This window comes from Mustelus asterias, chromosome 17, assembly GCF_964213995.1.
Source record: "Mustelus asterias chromosome 17, sMusAst1.hap1.1, whole genome shotgun sequence".
Lineage (NCBI taxonomy): Eukaryota > Metazoa > Chordata > Chondrichthyes > Carcharhiniformes > Triakidae > Mustelus > Mustelus asterias.
In genome coordinates, this window is record NC_135817.1 from 21,465,345 (window position 1) to 21,488,200 (window position 22,856).

The following is a 22,856-nucleotide window of genomic DNA, read 5'->3' on the forward strand; positions in this document are numbered from 1 at the left end:
GGTATGACGTTAGTTACGTTAAGATTTTTGGCTGCGATTTTTATCGGTTCAAAAACTAACGTAAAGCTTGCACCAGGATTTTGACTTAGCAACTGTACATACAACATAATTATCGGAAGTGTGCACACTGAGGCAGTGATTGAGATTTTCAAGATATGCTGTAAATATATATGAACAGCTGTTTAAGTGACCAATTTTTGAAGTTTTTAAAAAAATAAATCTAATTTGTATGTAAATTCACTCTCTTTGCTGAAAAAGGAAATGATTGCCACTGCCTGTGCTCATTTGCCTTGACAACTGGGAAATGAGAAGTTACCCTCTGGAAGGCAACTTATTTCTGGATTAGTGATCCTTTCTTGTTAGAGAAGGGAATCTAAGGTTATTGGGGGTAGATGTGAATGTGGAATTAGAAACGCAAACACATCAGCCAAGATAATGAATGGCAGAGTAGGTTCAAGGGGCCAAAAAGCCTACTTCTGCTCTTATTTCGTATGCTTGGATATTTTTGGATTTAACAAATGTTGATGGAATAAAAATGTTCTGTTGTCCACATATGTCTGCAAATGATTCTTTTCGTTAGTGAAAAGAAAATTGACTGATAACCTTTTCAAAAAGGGTAAGCGATTTCTAAGAATTATTCTCATCAGAGTGGACACACCTTTTAATAATAGTTGATGCACTTCTAATTCTTATCTGTCAACTCACTTCACTCGTGCGTCATGCAGCCATTTTCTGTAGTGGTTGGTCAGTGCCACATTGCCTATTATACAGCTATTCTGTGATTATTTTCTGACTCAAACTTAAATAAAACACCTACTTGCTTTCTCAAAAGCTGATGTGTCATGACCAGTCTGTATAAGGGAAGGAATGTATGCCTACATAATAGGAAATCTGGCTAAACATTAGAAAGGTTAATGTGAGAGAGTAGCGCAGATGATTTGTTTCCCCAGTATGTGGGCTGCGATGTTAACTATCCAAATGGTCCCACAATTCAAGGAAAATGCATTACAACAGTGAAGAGATGAGGCGGGCACCGACATCAGTTGTTTATAACTGACCTCCAAATCTGCTTCATTAATAACATTCATATTTATGCAGTTTTTCTGTTTTCTTCGTGGGAACCTTATTGCACCCTCTGTATTGTCATCAGTGTTAATTGCAATTTGTTATTTTTGCAGGAAATCACCCTTTCAAAAGAAGACAATTGATGTTGTTCCAGCTTGTGTGTGTTGTAGAACATTGAATACAGGAATTACCATGGGGAGGGTTTCAGCAACTAAAGGTAAGCTTGTCTAATTAAAATCATTTTTAATGTATCAACTTTCTTGTGGATTGAAAGCATGTGGTTGGTCTCATTGCATTGGAAGTTGTATTTCTTAAGCAAAGTGTTGTGGTTCTCATTAGAAAAAGCATGTGATTTCTCAAGATTAGATTAGTGCTTGCAGTCGTTTGTGTCCAAATGCCCAATTTCTTTCTTGAAAATTTTCCTTGGAATTAAGCTACTTTATGGATTTGAATAAAAGATGGGGTTACACACAAGGTCACATGGCAATAATCATTGCTCAACAATTGTCTTAGCTGTAGAAGTCTACAAGATTATGAGAGGCATGGACAGAGTGGATAGTCAGAAGCTTTTTCCCAAGGTGGAAGAGTCAATTACTAGGGGGCACAGGTTTAAGGTGTGAGGGGCAAAGTTTAAAGGAGATGTACAAGGCAGACTTTTTACACCGAGAGTGGTGGGTACCTGGAACTCGTTGCCGGAGGAGGTAGTGGAAGCAGATACGGTAGTGACTTTTAAGGGGCGCCCTGACAAATACATGAATAGGATGGGAATAGAGGGATATGGTCCCCGGAAGGGTAGGGGGTTTTAGTTGTCAGGCAGCATGGTCGGTGCAGGCTTGGAGGGCCGAAGGGCCTGTTCCTGTGCTGTAATTTTCTTTGTTCTTTGTAACCTTAAAGTGACGTTAAACCTGGCTCTCGAGCAGGTCAAATGGTGGCACTTCCTGCACGTGTGGTCATCCAGACTGCAAGGCGTGTCTATGATTTCCCACATGCTGCAGGCCAGGCAAAACACTGGACTGAGTTCCCTAGTCATACTTTCTGTTAAAATACTCTTGCCTTCAATTTATACCAAGTAGAAAGTTTTTTTTTAAAAGCTGGAACTCTTACCTTTCCTTAATGTAGCTTTAAATTGGAGAAAGCAACTTATCCACTAATCCACGGGAATTGGAGCGGGTGAGGGGTGGACAGTGGAAAGGTCCGTTGACCTTGGACGGAATTTTACAGTTTTGGGATGAGTGAGACCATAAAATCCCCCCCTTTAAATTTTTTTGCAAAATTGCAATTGTAGTACTTGCAGTTGGGTATTCCCTTTAGCATCAAGGTGTGGGTGGAAATCATCAGATTTTGGTGATATGTCTATCTTAAATCCAATTATTTTATTCACTATTGCTATCTTTACTTGCTAACCCCACAAAATTCTTTCTCTTGACTTTTTAGCTTCCCTTTGTACTGCAAATATTTTGTCCTCTTCCTGCACTGTGTTTAAAAAAAAGTACAAGCCTGTCATTTCCTCCTTTATTACACCCTCACCTTCAAACACCTTTAATGGCCTCACATTCTTCTCCAAATGTTGAAAAAAACTTCTGCTAGCTTTGATATCCTGTTTCATATTCCATTTTAAGTCTTATTACTTCCTTTGTACCCTCTTGCTCTATATAGCTCTTCCAGTTTACTGGATTTATATTTTTCCTTGCATTTGTGTTAATCCTGCCTTTTAACTCTTCCATTGCTCATGGTTGCTGAACTAAGCACCTTGAGCTTTTGTCTTTTACTGAGATGTACTGGTTTGTATCATACCAAATGATTCTGAGTAGTTTCCATTGTTTGTGTAGGTTCCATTATTTGCCAGTAAATTGTATTTCGGCCGGCGGTCAGTCATCTCTCTCTTTCAAGATATGCCTGCCTTCAATATAAAAAGTTGAGTTGTGACTCTGCCTTGTATCTCCAGTCTAAAACGCATTCCAATATGTTATGGATGCTATTTGCAAGACACTCCCATACCGTCAGATTGTGTGCTTAATTTTTCATTACTAAATCTTGTATGGTCTGTTCTATTGTCATTTTTGAAAAGAAAATGGGCCATAACTTCCGGACTCTCCAGCTTTGGATTGGGGAGTACCCCAAACATGCACTGGGAATCCCTCTCGGAACTTCCCATGTAAGCATTTGCAAAGCACTTGTCCAAAGGTGTCAATTACTCTTGGACAGTTGCGCTGTGAACCATCCAGCAAAGTGTTTTAAATCGCTAACTTCAGATGGTTCTGTAATAGTTACTCAAAAAGTTTTATAAATAAAGCTTCTAACTTTTGCTTAACTTTTAAATGTCTTGATCTGACCCCACCCCAGATGTTCCTGACCACCCAAATCCCATTCATGTACCTTGGACAATTACCTTCTCTCTGGCCTGTCAATTTTACTGGGCCCTTTAAACTTGCCTGATTTATGACAGTTAATGCAGTAAAAAGGGGGGTGTGCCAACATAAATCTGACACAGCTGGAACTCTTTCAATGCAGGCCCAAAAGGCTCTGACCATTTAGAGGTTACAGTGTGATTTTCTTGAGCAGGTAAGTGCACTTTTAAAATCTTGTAATTCCAATGGGCCATTGCTTTCTGATGCTAGTCAGAAATTATAGAAACATAGAAAAACTACAGCACAAAACAGGCCCTTCGGCCCCACAAGTTGTGCCGAACATATCCCTACCTTTTAGGCCTACCTATAACCCTCCATCCTATTAAGTCCCATGTACTCATCCAGGAGTCTTTTAAAAGACCCTATTGCGTTTGCCTCCACCACCACTGACGGCAGCTGATTCCACTCGCCCACCACCCTCTGTGTGAAAAACTTCCCCCTAACATTTCCCCTGTACCTATCCCCCAGCACCTTAAACCTGTGTCCTCTCATAGCAGCCATTTCCACCCTGGGAGAAAGCCTCTGAGAGTCCACCCGATCTATGCCTCTCAACATCTTCTATACCTCTATTAGGTCTCCTCTCATCCTACGTCTCTCCAAGGAGAAAAGACCGAGCTCCCTCAGCCTATCCTCATAAGGCATGCCACTCAATCCAGGCAACATCCTTGTAAATCTCCTCTGCACCCTTTCAATCTTTTCCACATCCTTCCTGTAATGAGGCGACCAGAACTGAGCACAGTACTCCAAGTGGGGTCTGACGAGGGTCTTATATAGCTGCATCATTATCCCCAGACTCCTAAACTCAATCCCTCGATTGATAAAGGCCAGCACACCATACGCCGCCTTAACCACTTCCTCCACCTGCAGGGCTGATTTTAGAGTCCTATGGACCCGGACCCCAAGGTCGTTCTGATCCTCTACCGTACTAAGAGTCTTTCCCTTTATATTGTACTCCTTCATCCCATTTGACCTGCCAAAATGGACCACTACGCATTTATCTGGGTTGAAGTCCATCTGCCACTTCTCCGCCCAGCCTTGCATCCTATCTATGTCCCCCTGTAACTTCTGACATCCCTCCAGACTATCCACAACCCCACCAACCTTCGTGTCGTCGGCAAACTTACCAACCCATCCCTCCACTTCCTCATCCAGGTCATTTATGAAAATGACAAACAGCAAGGGTCCCAGAACAGATCCCTGGGGCACACCACTGGTGACCGACCTCCATTTAGAAAACGACCCATCTATACCCACTCTCTGCCTCCTTTGGGCAAGCCAGTTCTGGATCCACTATTGGCCCATTATTTCCCAAAAAATACCCAATTACTTTCTAGAAGTGCCTTTAGAGCGGTTCTGCTTTTCCTAATTTATATTAAAATTAATTTCCCATTATTATAAGAGATTTTTGCTACATCTTCCATGATCATCTATTTTATACACCATCAAACACCTACTATGACATGACGGTCAAGAGGTTAGGAGCAAACTACTACTAAAGTCTTGGGTTGAAATTTGGTGTTCCTTTCTGCCCATCTACATACATTGTCTGATCACACTGAAATCTCTCCTTTCAACTTTGGTAATTATGGTCTTCTATCAACATTGCTGTTTTCCATCCCAATTTCCCTGTTCCCTTGAAAAATCCAATAGTCTGGAATATTTCACTATTAATTGTGTCTAACTTGTACCCGCATTTCTGTAATGTAGATTTTAAGCTAAGTGCTTCTAAGTTGCTTATTTAGTTTCTTTATGCTGCATGCATTTTTGTGCTATCCTTGTGTGCCCATTGTCTTATCTGCCTCAATGTCCAGATTACACGTTGACTTGTAGGTGACTCTGCAGGTCCAGGCAAGCTGTGGGGATTACAGATAGTGTGACATGAACCCAATATCCTGGTTGAGGCCGTCCTCATGTGTGCGTAACTTGGCTATCAGTTTCTGTTCAGCGACTGTGACCTGCAGAGTCTCACTGGCTGTCCTGTCTGGAAACAATACACATCTCTTTAGCCTGTCTTGATGCTCTCTCCACTCACATTGTTTGTATCTTAAAGATTTGATTAGCTGTAAGTATTCGCATTCCAACCATTATTCTGTAAATTGAGTTTGTGTCTTTATATGCCCTGTTTGTGAACAGAATTCCCGCTCACCTGAAGAAGGGGCTTAAGGCTCCGAAAACTTGTGGCTTTTGCTACCAAATAAACCTGTTGGACTTTAACCTGGTGTTGTTAAACTTCTCACTGTGTTTACCCCAGGCCAACGCCGGCATCTACACATCCTGATTTCAAGAAGCATGCCTTGAAATGGGTCCTCACATGTTCAATATGTATATACATGCTAAAGTGGGCCAAGTTAAACTGAGCGTCTTAGCAAAGATTCCCGAGCAGCAACTAATTGGTGTAACTGCTTTATGCAATAAAAAATGTCTAATGTGGCAGAAGGCCAAGATCACTTGGACTACTAAAAGATCTCCCCCAAAATTACCAGTTTCAAGCAATTTGTCAACAGACAGTAGCAAAAGCATAATTGCGTATTATGCCACACTGGCAACATGTGGCATAATTCACGAATGTCATGAATTTCGATATACCCAGCAATTGAAATGTGGAATGGCAAGTTTCAAAAATTGCCACAAGAACATGAAGACAAGTTTTACTGTAGTACTAGCCTGCATGGCCTGATGGGACAAAATTAATTAGTAATTTTCAGGAGTTCTGTGCATGTCCATGACAATGGTTGGATGCATGAGGATGGAGTGACGTTATTGATCAATAATGTGTGGGATAGGCATCCTGGTGACCTACATAAAGATTGCAGTTATTTGTGTGGGATGTTTTCAAATCCCATCTAACTGATTAGAAAAAGAGGCACCTGTGAAGAAGTAACAGCCATATTGCAGTTGTACCCGGTGTCTAATGTCCGTAGTTTAAACCCCATTCAAGTATCAACATGTTAACGCTGAATGAAATAGATAGGTGGTTCACAGAGAGAACCGTTACAAAAAGTGGAAATGTGCACTCTTGATGTTTTGAATGGTTTTGTCATCAAATCGTGGAATGCGGTTGGTGTACAAATCATCAGATTGTTCAATAAATGTGGAATATCAAATTCAAGGGATGGAGCAGAGGGTGATTTGTTATGGAGGAATAATTCTGAGACCAAAAATGTCTGATCCAGAGTGGGATCATTATGATGATGCTGTAGCCAAAGTGAAGGTGAATGAATTTGATGAACTCTTTGCATCAGAGGTCAAAGACAATAACTTTGGCTATCAAAACACTTTTGTGGTTAAAAGTATTATTGGCAGGGGCAGGATGTGGCCGCCCGGACAGCCAGTTACAGTCCTGGTATCTGTCCCTGTTGGCTTTTGACCTGTGGTAACCTTGTAGAAGCAGCTTTAGCTGTATTAATTTAAAGTGTCCAATTTTATGTTGGGCCTAATTGCTCAGGCGTTGTCCATTTGACTATACGAGGATGCTTCTCCGCCATCTGCCTGAACTGCTAGCCATTCCTGGAAGTCACTGCAACAGACGTCCAGATGGGTGCACTCATGTCTAAACTTCAGGAGGTTTCAATGGGGACACCCAAAACCACCCGTATGCTCCCCGTGCCTGCCATAGCAATGATGTGGCACTGGTCAGCCGTGTGTTGAGGTGGTGCATGGCACCGGGGTTTGCGCTCGCTCGGTGTCTCACCCTGGTGGAGGCAGGACGTGGCCACCCGGACAGCCAGTTACATCAGCTTGGGAGGCTCAGGCCGGGATGCTCCATGTGCAGGGCACGAACATTGACCTGCAGGCCCCGTATGATCAAGGAATGCCATTCTTCAATGAGAAGGGGTTCAACTTGCTGAAGGTTCATGTTGTGTATGACATCTTCTGAACATCACGTATGTGCGAGCCACCCAGGCAGCATGCACGATAGGGTCTGGGTGGGATTGTGGTCGATGCAGACTCGATAGGCCGAATGGCCTCCTTCTGCACGGTAGGGTTTTTATGTTCTATGATAGCTTCATCCCGTGGAACTTGGGATGGGACATCCGCAGATTCTTTGAGGATCAACCAGGCTACTGGATGGCTCATGGGGAACAAGAACTACTTGCTGAGGTCATGGCTGAGGACACCAGTGCAGAGGCCTGAGACCGATGCGGAGACCCACTCCAATGAGGCACATTCTGCCAACCGTTCCATCGTCGAGTGGTGCATCGGGCTGCTGAAGATGCGATTCTGCTACCTGGACTGCGCTGGCAGCGCCCTCCAGTACAGCTCCCTGAGGGTCTCCTGCATCATCGTTGTCTGCAGTGCGCTCCACAATCTGACGAGCAGCAGGGAGACATCCTGGAGGAGGGAGACCAGACAGACACCACTGAGGAGGGGGAGAACCAGGCTGTCACCGCTGAGGAGGAAGACAACGGCCCTAGGGTCTGGTGGGTGATGAAGATACCAAGCCAGGCTGTCTGTCACTGTGAGCCTACAGGGCCCGGACTGCTGAGGATGAGCACTTGGATTACCATTTCAGTTAGGGGTCTGACACAGGTGCTGGGAACTAGGGATCGCAAGCTCAGTGGGCCGAAGATTGCCCCTCATGCAGAACTGTGGTCTGTGCCCCAGTGTGTACGGTCAGGGTATGGTCATTCCTGTGGAAGGCAGATCACAGACAGGTTAGTCATAGCTGTGGGGTGCAATAACATTTAAGTGATTTTCTAATTGACAATTAACAGAACCCTAACTAGTGTATGCCTTCACCCATGCTCTCTTGATGACACCAAGAGTTTCTCTAGTGTAGTGGTCATCATGTTCGGCTCACACGCGAAAGGTCCCCAGTGTAAAAACCAGGCAGCAACATTATGGATTTCCTATATGGGCTGCTGCTGCACACCTTCCACTACTGTGCCCTCGCCCATGGCGGGCCTTGTTGCTGTCCGATGGCGTAGGTCCCCAGTAGAGGTCCCTCTACAGAGGGATCCTCCCCTACTACATCGGGGCCTGGGGTGGAGGCGAGCGCACACAGCAGTACCATATAACCGTAAACTGCACCGGTTCACAGGCTCCCCAAAAACCTGCTCCTTTTGCGATGTTGCGAAGTCCATGGATCCTGTCTACGTTCAATGTTATAGAATGCACCCTGTTCAGCTATCTAAAAAATCTTTTACTGATGTTCTGTTTGCACTTCAGTCCCAAGCTCCTGTTTTAAGGGCACCCTTTTCAGAGGGGCATGGAAGGCGGAGGACCTCCTCGTGGGCCTAACCAAGCTTGCCATAAACAGGACCAGGCAGCAGGCAACTGGGGGTCATCCAACCTGACTGCCTGTCCCTCTCCCATGGCTATATTTGCAGCTGGGTGTCCCTGGAGAGGGAGTATGTGGTGTCTGAGGGCACCATCAAGCAACATTATGGATTTCCTGTATGGGTTGCTGCTGCACACCTTCCACTACTGTGCCCTCACCCATCACCCATGCTCGTTGGGCACCACAAGGACTGGGCTGTTTTATTGACCTCTTTCATCACATTTTGATTTATTGTTTTAAGTTTCCTTTCTGCTTTGTTTTTTGGTTTGGGCAGTTCCCTTTTTTTGGGTGGCTGCTCCCTGAGTTTGTTTGATTTGGTCTATATGTTTGGTGGCCCTGCAACTTCTTAACCTTTCATGTCCTATTGCTATGTCTAGGTGTCTCTCCCAGGATGCATATCAAATGTGGAGGGGTGGGCTGAGACCTGTAGTGCCTTGGCTGACTTCTGTTGTCACGGATGTAGCCGTGCCACCCTGTTCATCCTGCTGCAAATGAGATGCATCAGTGTCAGGAAGGGGGAATTTGGAGGGGCTGGGGCCTTTTGGATGCAGTCCCAGGCATGGACTCCAGTGCTTCATCCTTCTCAGGCCCTTGGGACACTCCATGATGGCAACGCAGCCAGAGTGAGCTCCAGAGGCCTCTGCACCTCCTGCCAGCCCAACTGCATCTGCTCCATCAGCGATACTCTGAGACTGGGCAAGTTCTGGATTCCCTCAGCAAGTACCCTCTCAGACTGGGCCAAGCTCTTGAGTCCTGCAGCAAGTGCCTGTTGAGACTATGACATGCTCTTGAGGCCTGCAGCTTTGACTTTCAGGCCCTCGTGACCTCCTAAGGCCCTTGTGGTGACCATTTCCTGCCCCAGGCTTTCCACTGCGGTTGCCATTCTTGCAGTATTGGCCTGGGTGCCACGCAGTGTGAGCACTATCTCCCGCGACCAAAGGCGCTGGGATCCTCGAAAGCAGCCTTGCAATTGCTGGAGGTTCCTGACAGCCCCTCTTCCAATCCCCAGCAGTTCCGGGAGAACTGATCCAACCGCTGGCTCCTTGCCTATGGGAAAGTTCTGCCTGTTGAGCCCTTGGACGTTTCCACCTCCACCAACAAGTGCATCAACGGCTGTGTGGTGCTCATTGGAAAGTGCCCCAGAAGCCTCATGCTAACCTGTCCAACCATGGTGACTACCTGCACTGGTGGATGGTGTGTGATGCCTGTGTCAACTGTTCGGTGCTTTTCTTGGAGGTATCATTGGGGCGTCCTCCGAAATGTGGACTGTGATCTCTGTAGGGGCATGACTTCTGAGGACCCGGCCGTATCAGGTTCTGCTCCTGCAAAAGACATGGGTAAGTGCAAGGGAGGGGCAAGTATCGGGGTAGATTGCAATTTACTTTATATAGAGCATATTAGTAAAGGTTTTGTGGTTCTTCACTTCTGTGGCGCACCCCGACCTAACTGTCGGTCACAGATCTGTCGACTGACTGCCCCGACAGTTCCACCATGCGCTCCTCAAGCGGCTAGGAATCACAGCTTTGGGACCCCATCCAGATTATGGGCCATTTTCTCCTGCAGGGACGGAAGGCATGATTGAAAGCCTGATGGCTGGAAGGTTGTGGAGTGGGGGCATGTCAGGGCCATGCCTCGGCAGGCAAGAGTTTGTCAAGGAAGACGCAAGAGGGGTTGGTTGAAGGTGCTAAGGGGTCAGGTGCTGGGAGGCCGCGGGGTGTCAGAGAGTGCTGGGGGCCACTGAGTGTCCTGGGAGAAGAAAATTGTCCCCCTCTCCTCCATGGCCTCCAGCAGCCGACCCAGCTGTCCCTCTGTAAACCATGAAGCAGCTCTGTGTGGTGCCATCTTCCTGGCATGACTGCGTCTATATCATTAGTGTTTAAAAGGAGCTCCCCCTGCTTAACGGCACACACCTGTGGCCACTTTGGGCGAGTCATGACGGCGTGAATCGAATGGAGGTTCTTTCATTGCATGAAGTGTCGGCACACCGAATAGGCCAACGTGGAGGACTCCCATTTTCTCGTTGTTATGACACTTCGAATTTGTTTGGGAAAATGCTGCCCAACAACTTTCAGTCTCCTTATTTGATAGATTATGAAGATTGCCAGCTGTTTAAAAAGAGACAGCTTGTGCCATTTAAAAAAGGGACATGTCCTCCTTCACTTTGTTGCAACTGGGCTTTAAGGATGTGTTGCGACAGGTCTAAATTGGAAGGTCAGGCGAAACAGCATCAGAAGAAAAATTCTAAATAATTGGCAGAAAGTTGAAATCCAACATTGGTTGTCACACTGAGGAAATTGTGGTCCAATGTTTTGCAAGAAATAGTGCAGTTGCGTATTTTAATTTAAGACATTGAGGTGCTGCATAAAAGTGTTGATGCATTACAAAACAGGAGTTTGTCATTCCAGCTAATGGTATCAAGCTCTTTGTCTTCTGTTGCTTCAAACCTGTGTCTTCTGTTGCTTCAAACAATGGCTTATCCAGTTTTTTTTCCAACTTGCCATGACTTCACTCTTCACTCCTTTATTTAGAAAATGTAGAATACTGTTGGCCTATTATGGCTTTATCTAACTGCATTTGCTTTTCAGAAAATTATATAGTTGCACCTCTGAGGTCTCTTTCTTAATCTATGCCTTTACATCTTTCCATTCATTGTATACTATGTAGTCCTTGTTTCTTTTTCTCCCATAACACATTATCTCTCGCTCGCAATAAGTTACATCTGATGCTTTTTTGCTCATCATTCTAACCTGTCTGTTGCAGTCTTTCTTGATGTTTGTTAGATCCTGCCACCCAGGAGACCCTTGTCCTTTTGTATCATAAGTAGACTTCAGTTTGTGCTCCCTATGCCTAAATCAAATAATTGAAATCACCAAGAACAAAGGTTAAGTCCACATTAATGCCCACAGTATACTGCATCCACCCTTCCTCCAATCTGAGCAGTATCCAATCTTAATTTACCCATCATCTGTATTGCTATCCATGCTGCTACTTTTATTAATTCATATGGCCAAATTTGCCTAATTAACCCCATATGACACTCCTTCTGAATATCCACATGCAAGACAATTACTACAGCCTCTTCACCTGTTCAATCAGCCATTTATTTTTCAAAATAAGCTCAAATGAGTTAAACATAACTTGCCTTGAACAAATCCATGTTGAATGTCCTTGACTTTCACATGCATTCCAAATACTCACTAATTTTTATTTCCAATTATGGATTGGGTGACCTTTTTTGTCATAAAATTTAAATCTTATGAATTATTGCTTTAGCTTTTGCATTGAGCTATTTTTTAAAATGGTCTTTATGAAAGAAGCAAGTCAATATAAGCACAGTCAAAACTTATAAATCTCCCTACAAATTAAGCATCTTTCATCAGATGAGATGTTAAATTGAGGCCCTATTTGTCTGCATAGATGAATGTAAGGTCACTAGGTCTGAGGTCCCTACCTGATTTAAGACGACGACCATCATCCCAGTACTGAAGAATAACCAAGCAATGTGCCTTAATGACTATCGACCAGTGGCTCTGACATCCATCATTATGAAGTGCTTCGAAAGGCTAGTCATGGCACAAATCAATTCCAGTCTCCCGGACTACCTGGATCCACTACAGTTCACCTACACTGCAACAGGTCCACAGCAGATGCCATCTCTCTGGCCCTGCACTCAACCCTGGAACACCTAAATAACAAGGACACCTGTGTCAGACTCCTATTTATTGACTGTAGCTCAGCCTTCAACACTTATTCCCATGAAACTCATCTCTAAACTCCGTGGCCTGGGCATTAGCACCTCCCTCTGCGAATGGATCCTGAACTTCCTAACTCTCAGACCACAATCAGTAAGGATAGGCAACAACATACGATGAACGTCTGAGGATCGTGGGATTATACGATGACATACGATGAACGTCTGAAGATCGTGGGATTATATTCATTGGAGTTTAGGAGGTTGAGGGGAGATCTAATAGAAACTTACAAGATAATGAACGGCTTAGATAGGATGGACGTAGGGAAGTTGTTTCCATTAGCAGGGGAGACTAGGACGCGGGGGCACAGCCTTAGAATAAAAGGGAGTCACTTTAGAACAGAGATGAGGAGAAATTTCTTCAGCCAGAGAGTGGTAGGTCTGTGGAATTCATTGCTACAGAAGGCTGTGGAGGCCGAGACGTTGAGCGTCTTCAAGACAGAAATTGATAAATTCTTGATTTCTCGAGGAATTAAGGGCTATGGGGAGAGAGCGGGTAAATGGAGTTGAAATCAACCATGATTGAATGGTGGAGTGGACTCGATGGGCCGAATGGCCTTACTTCCGCTCCTATGTCTTATGGTCTAACACCTCCTCCATGATCATCCTCAACACCGGTGCCCTACAAGGCTGTGTTCTCAGCCTCCTACTATACTCCTTATACACCTATGACTGTGTGGCCAAATTCCCCTCCAATGCGATTTTCAAGTTTGCTGAGACCACCGTAGTGGGTCGAATCTCAAACAATGACGAGACAAAGTACAGGAATGAGATAGAGAATCTGGTGAACTGGTGTGGCAACAATAATCTCTCCCTCAATGTCAACAAAACGAAGAAGATTGTCATCGACTTCAGGAAGCGTAAAGGAGAACATTCCCCTGTCTATATCAATGGGGATGAAGTAGAAAGGGTCGAGAGCTTCAAATGTTTAGGTGTTCAGATCACCAACAACCTGTCCTGGTCCCCCCATGCTGACACTATAGTTAAGAAAGCCCACCAATGCCTCTACTTTCTCAGAAGACTAAGGAAACTTGGCATGGCAGCTACGACTCTCGCCAACTTTTACAGATGCACCATAGAAAGCATTCTTTCTGGTTGTATCACAGCTTGGTATGGCTCCTGCTGTGCCCAAGACCGCAAGGAACTACAAAAGGTTGTGAATGTAGCCCAAACCATTACGCAAACCAGCCTCCCATCCATTGACTGTCTACACTTCCCGCTGCCTCAGCAAAGCAGCCAGCATAATTAAGGACCCCACGCACCCTGGACATTCTCTCTTCCACCTTCTTCCTTCGGGAAAAAGATACAAAAGTCTGAGGTCACGTACCAACCGACTCAAGAACAGCTTCTTCCCTGCTGCTGTCAGACTTTTGAATGGACTTACCTTGCATTAAGTTGATCTTTCTCTACACCCAGCTCTGACTGTAACATTCTGCACTTTCTCGTTTCTTTCTCTATGAACGGTATGTTTTGTTTGTATAGCGCGCAAGAATCAATACTTTTCACTATGTTAATACATGTGACAATAAATCATATCAAAAGATTCCACGGTGTTGAAGTGGAAACTTTCCTGCTTCTTGATTGTGATAGACTCAACAAAATTTGTTTCAACTAAATAACTTAGTCTTTATTTACGAAAAACTGCATGCAGTATATGGCTGAAACTTGGGGTCAGAGAGCAGTTGGTACAACTGCTGATTCTTCCACAAGTCCGCAATTACACAGAGAAACAGTTCAGTATTTATACATAATCATTATCAGTTTTTGTGATCAGAGCATATTCAGGAATTCGATTAGCAATAGAACCATAAGCAATATCACTAATCATGTTTTAACTTGCTGACCACCTCGAACTCTTCGTCTCATTATTCATACCCTTATCTTGTCCTTTGATGAAACAGAAGAAGGTCGGTGGCTCCTTCCTCCCTGGCCTTATCTTGTTTTATTTACTCATACAGCCTTATTAACTCTTAGAGGGGTCTGGCATTTTGAAATAGCTTTGGTCAGCCGTTCTTTATATTGTAACAAATAGTTGACCAATTTTCCCATCATGCCCTTGCTTAGTTTGTACAACTTCACATTCCCTCCTTTTGTCGTCATATGACAACTAATTAAATAGGTTTTTCCATGACCCGATTAACGATGCATTTACACAAGCAACCAAGCAATCCTATCCCCAGTAGCAGTAGTAGTAGTAGCATGAAGGCCTTAAAGATCCAATCAAATAATCTGTGATCCAGCCATCCTAACCAACCCGGTGGGTTATAATCATGAAATTCACGGCCAATCTCTTGAATTTGATCAGCATGTCTCTTAACATGGTCAGCCAGGTTGATATTTTCAGAGGCGTCTGGGATATAAGTACAGCATTCCTGAACTACAATGGTGCATGTTCCTCCCTGTGAGGCTAACAGATAATCCAAAGCCATTCGATTTTGTAATACCACGGTCCGGACAGCCACCAGCTCAGTCGAGACCTTGGCCAGTGCCTGTCCAGTTGCCCTGGCTTCTGCTGCTGTTACGTTTGCCAGTTCCATAAGAATCAGTTCGTTGGCTGTCCTGCCCCTTCCATATAGTGGAAAGGCCATCATAAGGAACCATTTGGTTCCGCTAATGGTCCTTTTGGCTTGCGAGGGGTGATGCTGAAGGGGGGGGATAGGTGGTGCATGTAGGGTACGACATATCCCAGATAACAGGATCCTATCCAATTGGTAGGAAGCCACGATTATGCTTTCGTGCCACATATGAAATACGTTCCATTATAGGCCGTGAAATCATCAGTCAATGTCACCCAGGGTGTTGGGGAAGTATGTGCCCATGAGCTATTAGAGGTTATATTCCATACCCTGGACCAATCAAGAATAAACATACCCTTGGTGGATAGGTTTGCTACTGGTCCTTGCCACTCAGCTGTAAGGTTACATCTACTTTGCCCCATCAGCTTTCCTTTCCCTAATTTACTAAAACATAGGGAACCTCACACATCACTCGAGGGGATGGTAAGGGAGGGTGGAAGCAAGGCATGATTATAAGCAGGCTGGTACCAAGCCAAAAACCTAGCCATTTCATAGCCAGCCGATTTCCACTCTCCCATATCTCCTCCAATCCCTGTTTGGTTTTGATGTAGAATCCATTCAACTGTCTCTGCTATCTGGAATGGGAGGGATTGGAGAGGTATTCCTTCCCTCGAATGGACGGGGATGTGGGTACAAACCCAACACTTGCTTATATTCAATTTTTCAGCATAAATATATGACCGCAAGGAACTACAACATATATAAATAGGTATTGGCATGCAGTTCGTTTTTTCACTACCGAGTGGCCATTAAGGCCAAATAGTCCAGGAAGTCCAAAAAATATAATGAAGATCTTCATCCTGTGTTCGTATCTGGGTTGGAGACAATCTTCTTGCAGTCTGACAGGTGAATCCAACTTGTATGTCCTTCAAGCTTGACGGAAGTCGGTGTGGTCAATAGTACTTGAAAAGGACCACTCCAGCGGTGTCCCAACTTCTTTCTGTCCCAGTTCTTCACCAATACGTAGTCTCCGGGTTCGATCACTGGATATTGAGGGGTGGCTATTCCTGCTGTCACTGGGAGGTGCGCTTGTTTCACCTGTGAGTGGAGAAACTTCAGAGAAAGTGTTAATTGCTTCAAATAATTCTGCATCTGTTCCCCCATCACATGGAGGTCTACTCCCTCCAGGGGCTTTTCATGGGCATCCCAGGGAGTCCTCATTGGCCGACCGTAGACTATTTCTGCAGCTGGCAGTGCGGTCCGCGAATGTGGAGTCACCCTCATGTGAAATAGTGCCAAGGGCAATGCCTTTAGCCAATTTAACCCCGTTTCTTCAGTCAATTTAGATAATTTTTCTTTTAAAGTCCCGTTGGCTCTTTCCACAATTCCTGAAGCCTGCGGGTGATACGCGCAGTGCAGTTGTTGTTTAATTACGAGTGCTTCGCACAATACAGTATTGATCCGAGCCACAAAATGTGGTCCATTATCTGAGCTCACCATTTTGGGTACCCCAAAACGGGGAATAACTTCTGTCAATAACTTTACCACCGTATGTGCAGTACAATTCGTGGTGGGAAAGGCTTCAATCCATTTACTAAACACATCGATTATTACTAAACAATATTCATAGCACTGTACTTTTGGTAATTCAATAAAATCAAGCTATATACAGGCAAAAGGGCCATCTGGCAAGGGAGTGGTTCCAGGAGGGTATTTAATGCCTTATTATTTCTCATGCAAATAAGGCATCTATCCAGCCGCGTTTGCGCTGCTGTATTCAAATCTGGGTGCCACCAAGTCTTTAGAAGTAGCTGTACCATTCCCTCCTTGCCAAGATGGGTACAAGAATGCAAATCGTCAATAAGTACCGGCAATCAAGAATCCGGGATACAAACTTGACCAACTGGAGTAAGCCAGAGGTCCCGTGTCAAGAAGTGCGAACACCCCATTGACTTCCATAGTGTGCGCTCAGAATCAGAGGCGTCCCTCTGTAAATGTTGAACCTCAGTCACCTCTGGCATGCCCTTCATCCCCAATGCAGGTACCCAATTTAGAGCCTGATTACCCCCAGTGGGAACAATCACAGAGGCCGATACAGCTGCCGCCTCAGCAGCTGAATCAGCACGGGCATTCCCTAATTGCACAGGAGTGTCCCCCTTCGTGTGCGCAGCACATTTAATAATAGCCAATTGACGAGGAAGCTGAACAGCATCGAGGAGAACTCCTCCTCTTCCTCCGTATTGCCTGAATAGGGAAACAGCGGCATGCCAGGGCAACTGGGAGGATCCTCCTGTTGTTTAACCTGATGGGCTAGCCCAACCTGCCTATCACCCGATGATTTTCGTACCCCCACCCTGTCGTTTTGTCCCCTGATGCTTCCTATACCAAAGTCCACATTCTAATTTTAAAGTTTCCCAATCCTTAGATTTCCCGTCCACACATTCATCAATCCCTTTTTTGCGGGTGTTATCCCTCCAACTCATTAATAGCGATTGTTCGTGGTGCCTAGTTGACTTTTTTTTCCATTTTGAAATTAAAGTTTTCCATTTGCAACCTGCATTTTTTTCCCAAATAGCTTTTTCTGCTGCAGCACAATTTGCCAAGTTCCATGTGCCGCCTAGTGGCCAAATATCGGTACCTAATTTACTATTTAGTGTGGTAGATAAGCGACGTAAATTACGTTACTGAGTAGGGGACTCAGAACACATAAAAAGCAATGGAGAATTGTCCCCCGTTTTGTCTAAACTCTGTCCCATAACGTCAGTATACTGTGCCCCTGGCAAAAACATTTTAAAAAAGAATTCCTGGTACAAAATTCAAATCACAGGGTCCCTGACCCAAACTAAGCCTGTGTAACCCAGATCCGGATGCAACACGAGATCAAAGGGTCCCTGACCTTAGGCTGGACACAAACGGGTCCCTGACCCTAAATATTCTACTCACAGTCCAATTTAGGTTTGAATAGCGTCACCTATTGGTGTCCTCCGTCAGGGACGAGGGGTCGTAGCACCGATCCGAGAGAGAGAGAGACTAAGGCAAATCTTACCTTGTGCCGGCGTCCGTCTCTTCCCTCCGGGTCGTGTCTCGATCACTTCTTCAGTCCCCCACGGAATTCACTCAGGGTATTGGTTTCTGCTCACAGCATCAAATATTGAAGTGGAAACTTTCCTGCTTCTTGACTGTGATAGAAAGGCTCAACAAAATTTGTTTCGACTAAATAACTTAGTCTTTATTTACGAAAAACTGCATGTAGTATATGGCTGAAACTTGGGGTCAGAGAGCAGTTGGTACAACTGCTGATTCTTTCACAAGTCCGCAATTACACAGAGAAACAGTTCAGTATTTATACATGATCATTATCAGTTTTCGTGACCAGAGCATATTCAGGAATTCGATTAGTAATAGAATCGTGAGCAATATCATTGATCATGTTTTAACTTGCTGACCTCCAAGAACTCTTTGTCTCATTATTCATGCCCTTATCTTGTCCTTTGATGGAACAGAAGAAGGTCGGTGACTCCTTCCTCCCTGACCTTATCTTGTTTTATTTACTCATACAGCCTTATTAACTCTTAGAGGGGTCTGGCATTTTGAAATAGCTTTGGCCAGCCCTTTATATTGTAACAAATAGTTGACCAATTTTCCCATCATGCCCTTACTTAGTTCGTACAACTTCACACATGGGACTGTTGAGGGTGAGCAGGAAGCTATCCCCCTATCCTGGGCAATATTTATCCTTGATCAACATCACAAAATCAGAGTATCTGATACTGTTGCATGTGGGAGTTTGCTGTGCATGTAGTGCCTGCAGCATTTCTTGAATTACTCCAATAACTACAGTTCAAAATGTACTTCATTGGCTGTAAAGCACTTTGAGATGCCTGGTAGTTATGAAAGGTGCTAGATAAGTGCAAACCTGTCTGTCTTTTTTGTAATATGATATGGCGTCTGAGTTTGTCACTTAAACCGCGAGTGAATTTGTCAATAATAGGTAATACACATGCATGAGTTTATGCATGCACTGAAGTCATGAAAATAATTAAATAAGTTTCACACACAACTCATGTATGTGCACTTGATACCAGGTCTCATTGTTGACTTATCTAGTTGACCAAAACTCCTCTTTGATTTTGAAGTTGGATAGTTTGCAAAGGTCAATGCAAGCAACCAATAAAACGAAAATTACCTGACCATATCCACTTCAGAGCAAGAACAAAGAACAGTACAGCACAGGAAACAGGCCCTTCGGCCCTCCAAGCCTGTGCCGCTCCTTGGTCCAACTAGATCAATCGTTTGTATCCCTCCATCCCCAGGCTGCTCATGTGACTATCCAGGTAAGTCTTAAACGATGTCAGCGTGTCTGCCTCCACCACCCTACTTGGCAGCGCATTCCAGGCCCCCACCACCCTCTGTGTAAAAAAGCATCCCTCTAATATCTGAGTTATACGTCGCCCCTCTCACCTTGAGCCCATGACCCCTCATGATCGTCACTTCTGACCTGGGAAAAAGCTTCCCACCGTTCACCCTATCTATCCCCTTCATAATTTGCTGCAACGGAGAAATCAAAGAGAAATGTAGTAGTAATTGCGGATAGTGTAGTTAAGGGCATAGACACTGTTCTCTGTGACCAGGAGAAGCAATACCCTAGGTTGTGTTGCCTGCCTGGTGCTCAGGTCCAGGATGTATCATCTGGGCTGCAGAGGAATCTGGAGTGGGAGGGTGAAAATCCAGTTGTCGTGGTCCATGTAGGTGCCAATAACATCAACAAAACAGGAACTAAGGATCTACAGAGGGAGTACGAAGAGCTGGGGAACAAATTAAAAAGCAGAACCAACAAGGTGGTAATCTCTGGATTACCACCTGAGCCACGTGCAAATTGGCGCAGGGTTAATAGGATTAAGGATTGGTGTGGGAGGAATGGGTTCGAATTCATGGGGCATTGGCACCAGTTTTTGGGCAGATGGGACCTGTATAGATGGGATGGTCTCTGTTTGAACCGTGCTGGGACCAGAGTCCTAGCGAATTGTATCACTCGGGCTGTAGATAGGGCTTTAAACTAATTTATGGGGGGGGGAGGGTGCAGAGGTAAGAGGAATTACGAAATCAATGGTAGTGGAGAGGGAGCGAGTGCAAGTGAATGAGGGCATTCAAGTAGTTAAAGGAGTAGAGGGCGAGGGAGAGGTTGATAGCGTTTCATCAAATCGGGTCCAGATAAAAGCTGGAATAAAGACACTTTGCCTGAATGCAAGAAGCATTCTGAACAAAGTTAATGAGTTGATGGTGCAAATCAGCACTAATGGGTATGATCTAGTGGCCATTACAGAAACGTGGCTGCACGGAGACCAGGACTGGGAGATGAATATCCAGGGGTATCAGGCATTTAGGAAGAATAGACAGGAAGGAAAAGATGGTGGGGTTAATAAAAGATAATATCAGGGTAGTAGTGAGGGATGACATAGGCTCTAAGGAACAAAACGTGGAATCGTTATGGGTAGAGATAAGGAATAGTAGGGGGAGAAAGACACTAGTAGGCGTGATCTATAGGCCCCCAAATAATAATGTTGAGGTGGGGAGGGCTATAAACAAGCAAATAATGGATGCGTGCAAAAACGGAATGGCAATAATCATGGGGGACTTCAACCTGCATATTGATTGGCTGACTCAAGTTGGAAGGGCTGGGATGGAGGAAGAGTTCTTAGAATGTTGTCGGGATAGTTACCTTGAACAGTATGTTACAGAACCGACGAGGGAACGAGTTATCTTAGATCTGGTAATGTGTAATGAGGTAGGTAGAGTTAAGGATGTTCTTGTGAAGGACCCTCTTGGGTCAAGTGATCACAATATGGTCGAATTTCTGGTACAAATGGAAGAGGAGAAAGTAGGGTCCCATACCAGTGTCCTCTGTTTGAACAGAGGGAAGTACGATAGGATGAGGGCTGAATTGGCTAAGGTGGACTGGGAGAGCAGACTGGTAGGTAGGACAGCTGAGGAACAGTGGAGGATTTTTAAGGAGATTCTTTTCAGTACTCAGCAACAATATATTCCGGTGATAAAGAAGGGCTGTAAGAAAAGGGATAACCAGCCGTGGATAACAAAGGAAATTAAGGAGAGTATTAAATTAAAGACCGATGCGTACAGAGTGGCCAAAAATAGTGGAGAATTGGAAGATTGGGAAAACTTTAAGAAACAACAAAGAACGACTAAGAAAGCGATAAAGCAAGGAAAGATAGGTTATGAAGCTAGGCTAGCTCTAAATATAAAAAATGATAGTAAAAGCTTTTACAAATATATAAAAAGGAATAGAGTGGCAAGAGTGAATGTTGGACCCTTGGAGGACGAGAGGGGGGATTTAATAGTGGGAAATGAGGAAATGGCTGAAACTTTAAATAAGTTTTTTGTGTCGGTCTTCACGGTGGAAGACACAAATAGTTTACCGAATATTAACGATAGAGGGTTGGTAGGAGGAGAGGTACTCGATACAATTAATGTTACCAGGGAGGCAGTGCTTGGTAGACTAACGGGACTGAAGGTGGACAAGTCCCCGGGCCCGGATGGAATGCATCCCAGGGTACTGAAAGAAATGTCAGAGGTAATAGCAGATGCGTTAGTGGTTATTTATCAAAATTCGTTAGATTCTGGGGTAGTGCCGGTGGATTGGAAAACGGCTAATGTTACGCCGCTGTTTAAAAAAGGAAATAGACAAAAGGCAGGTAACTACAGGCCGGTTAGTAGTTGGGAAAATGCTGGAATCCATCATTAAAGAAGAAATAGCAGGCCATCTGGATAAGAATGGTTCGATTAAGCAGACGCAGCATGGATTCATGAGGGGAAAGTCGTGCTTGACGAACTTGTTGGATTTTTCTGAAGATGTGACTAGTGCGGTTGACAGAGGGGAACCGGTGGATGCGGTGTTTTTGGATTTCCAAAAGGCGTTTGATAAGGTGCCTCACAAAAGGTTGCTGAAGAAGATTGGGTCACACGGAGTTGGGGGTAGGGTGTTAGTGTGGATTGGGGATAGGCTATCCGACAGGAAGCAGAGAGTCGGAATAAATGGGTGCTTTTCTGGTTGGCAGATGGTAACTAGTGGCTTGCCGCAGGGATCGGTACTGGGGCCTCAACTATTTACCATTTATATAGACGATCTGGAGGAGGGGACTGAGTGTAGGGTAACAAAGTTTGCAGACGACACAAAGATAAGTGGAAAAGTGAATCATGTGGAGGGCGTAGAAGGTCAGCAGAGAGATTTGGACAGGCTGAGTGAGTGGGCAAGGATCTGGCAGACGGAGTATAACGTTAACAAATGCGAGGTTATTCACTTTGGAAGAAATAACAGCAAATTGGATTATTATCTAAATGGAAAGAAATTACAACATGCTGCTGTGCAGAGGGACCTGGGGGTCCTTGTGCATGAGACGCAAAAACCCAGTCTGCAGGTGCAACAGGTGATCAAGAAGGCAAATGGGATGTTGGCCTATATCGCAAGGGGGATAGAATATAAAAGCAGAGATGTCTTGCTGCATCTGTACAGGGCATTGGTGAGGCCGCAGCTGGAATACTGTGTGCAGTATTGGTCCCCTTATTTGCGGAAGGATATATTGGCCTTGGAGGAAGTACAGAGAAGGTTCACCAGGTTGATACCAGAGATGAGGGGTGTTGATTATGAGGAGAGACTGAGCAGATAGGGTTTGTATTCGTTGGAATTTAGAAGGCTGAGGGGGGATCTTATAGAGACCTATAAGATAATGAAGGGGCTGGATAGGGTAGAGATGGAGAGATTCTTTCCACTTAGAAAGGAAACTAGAACTAGAGGGCACAGCCTCAAAATAAAGGGAAGT

General features: G+C 44.6%; 1 protein-coding gene across 8 annotated transcripts in view; it reads left to right on the forward strand.

Annotated features, from left to right (window-relative positions):
- The window catches only part of LOC144506358 (sex comb on midleg-like protein 2), a 216,951-nt gene that overhangs the window by 60,152 nt on the left and 133,943 nt on the right, over positions 1-22,856 (forward strand). For all 8 annotated transcript variants that reach the window (XM_078232360.1, XM_078232365.1, XM_078232362.1 and 5 more), the window contains exon 2: positions 1,179-1,282. In XM_078232360.1, the coding sequence (XP_078088486.1) occupies positions 1,258-1,282 (25 nt within the window). In that variant the 5' untranslated portion in view covers positions 1,179-1,257. The remainder of the gene's footprint in view (positions 1-1,178; positions 1,283-22,856) is intronic.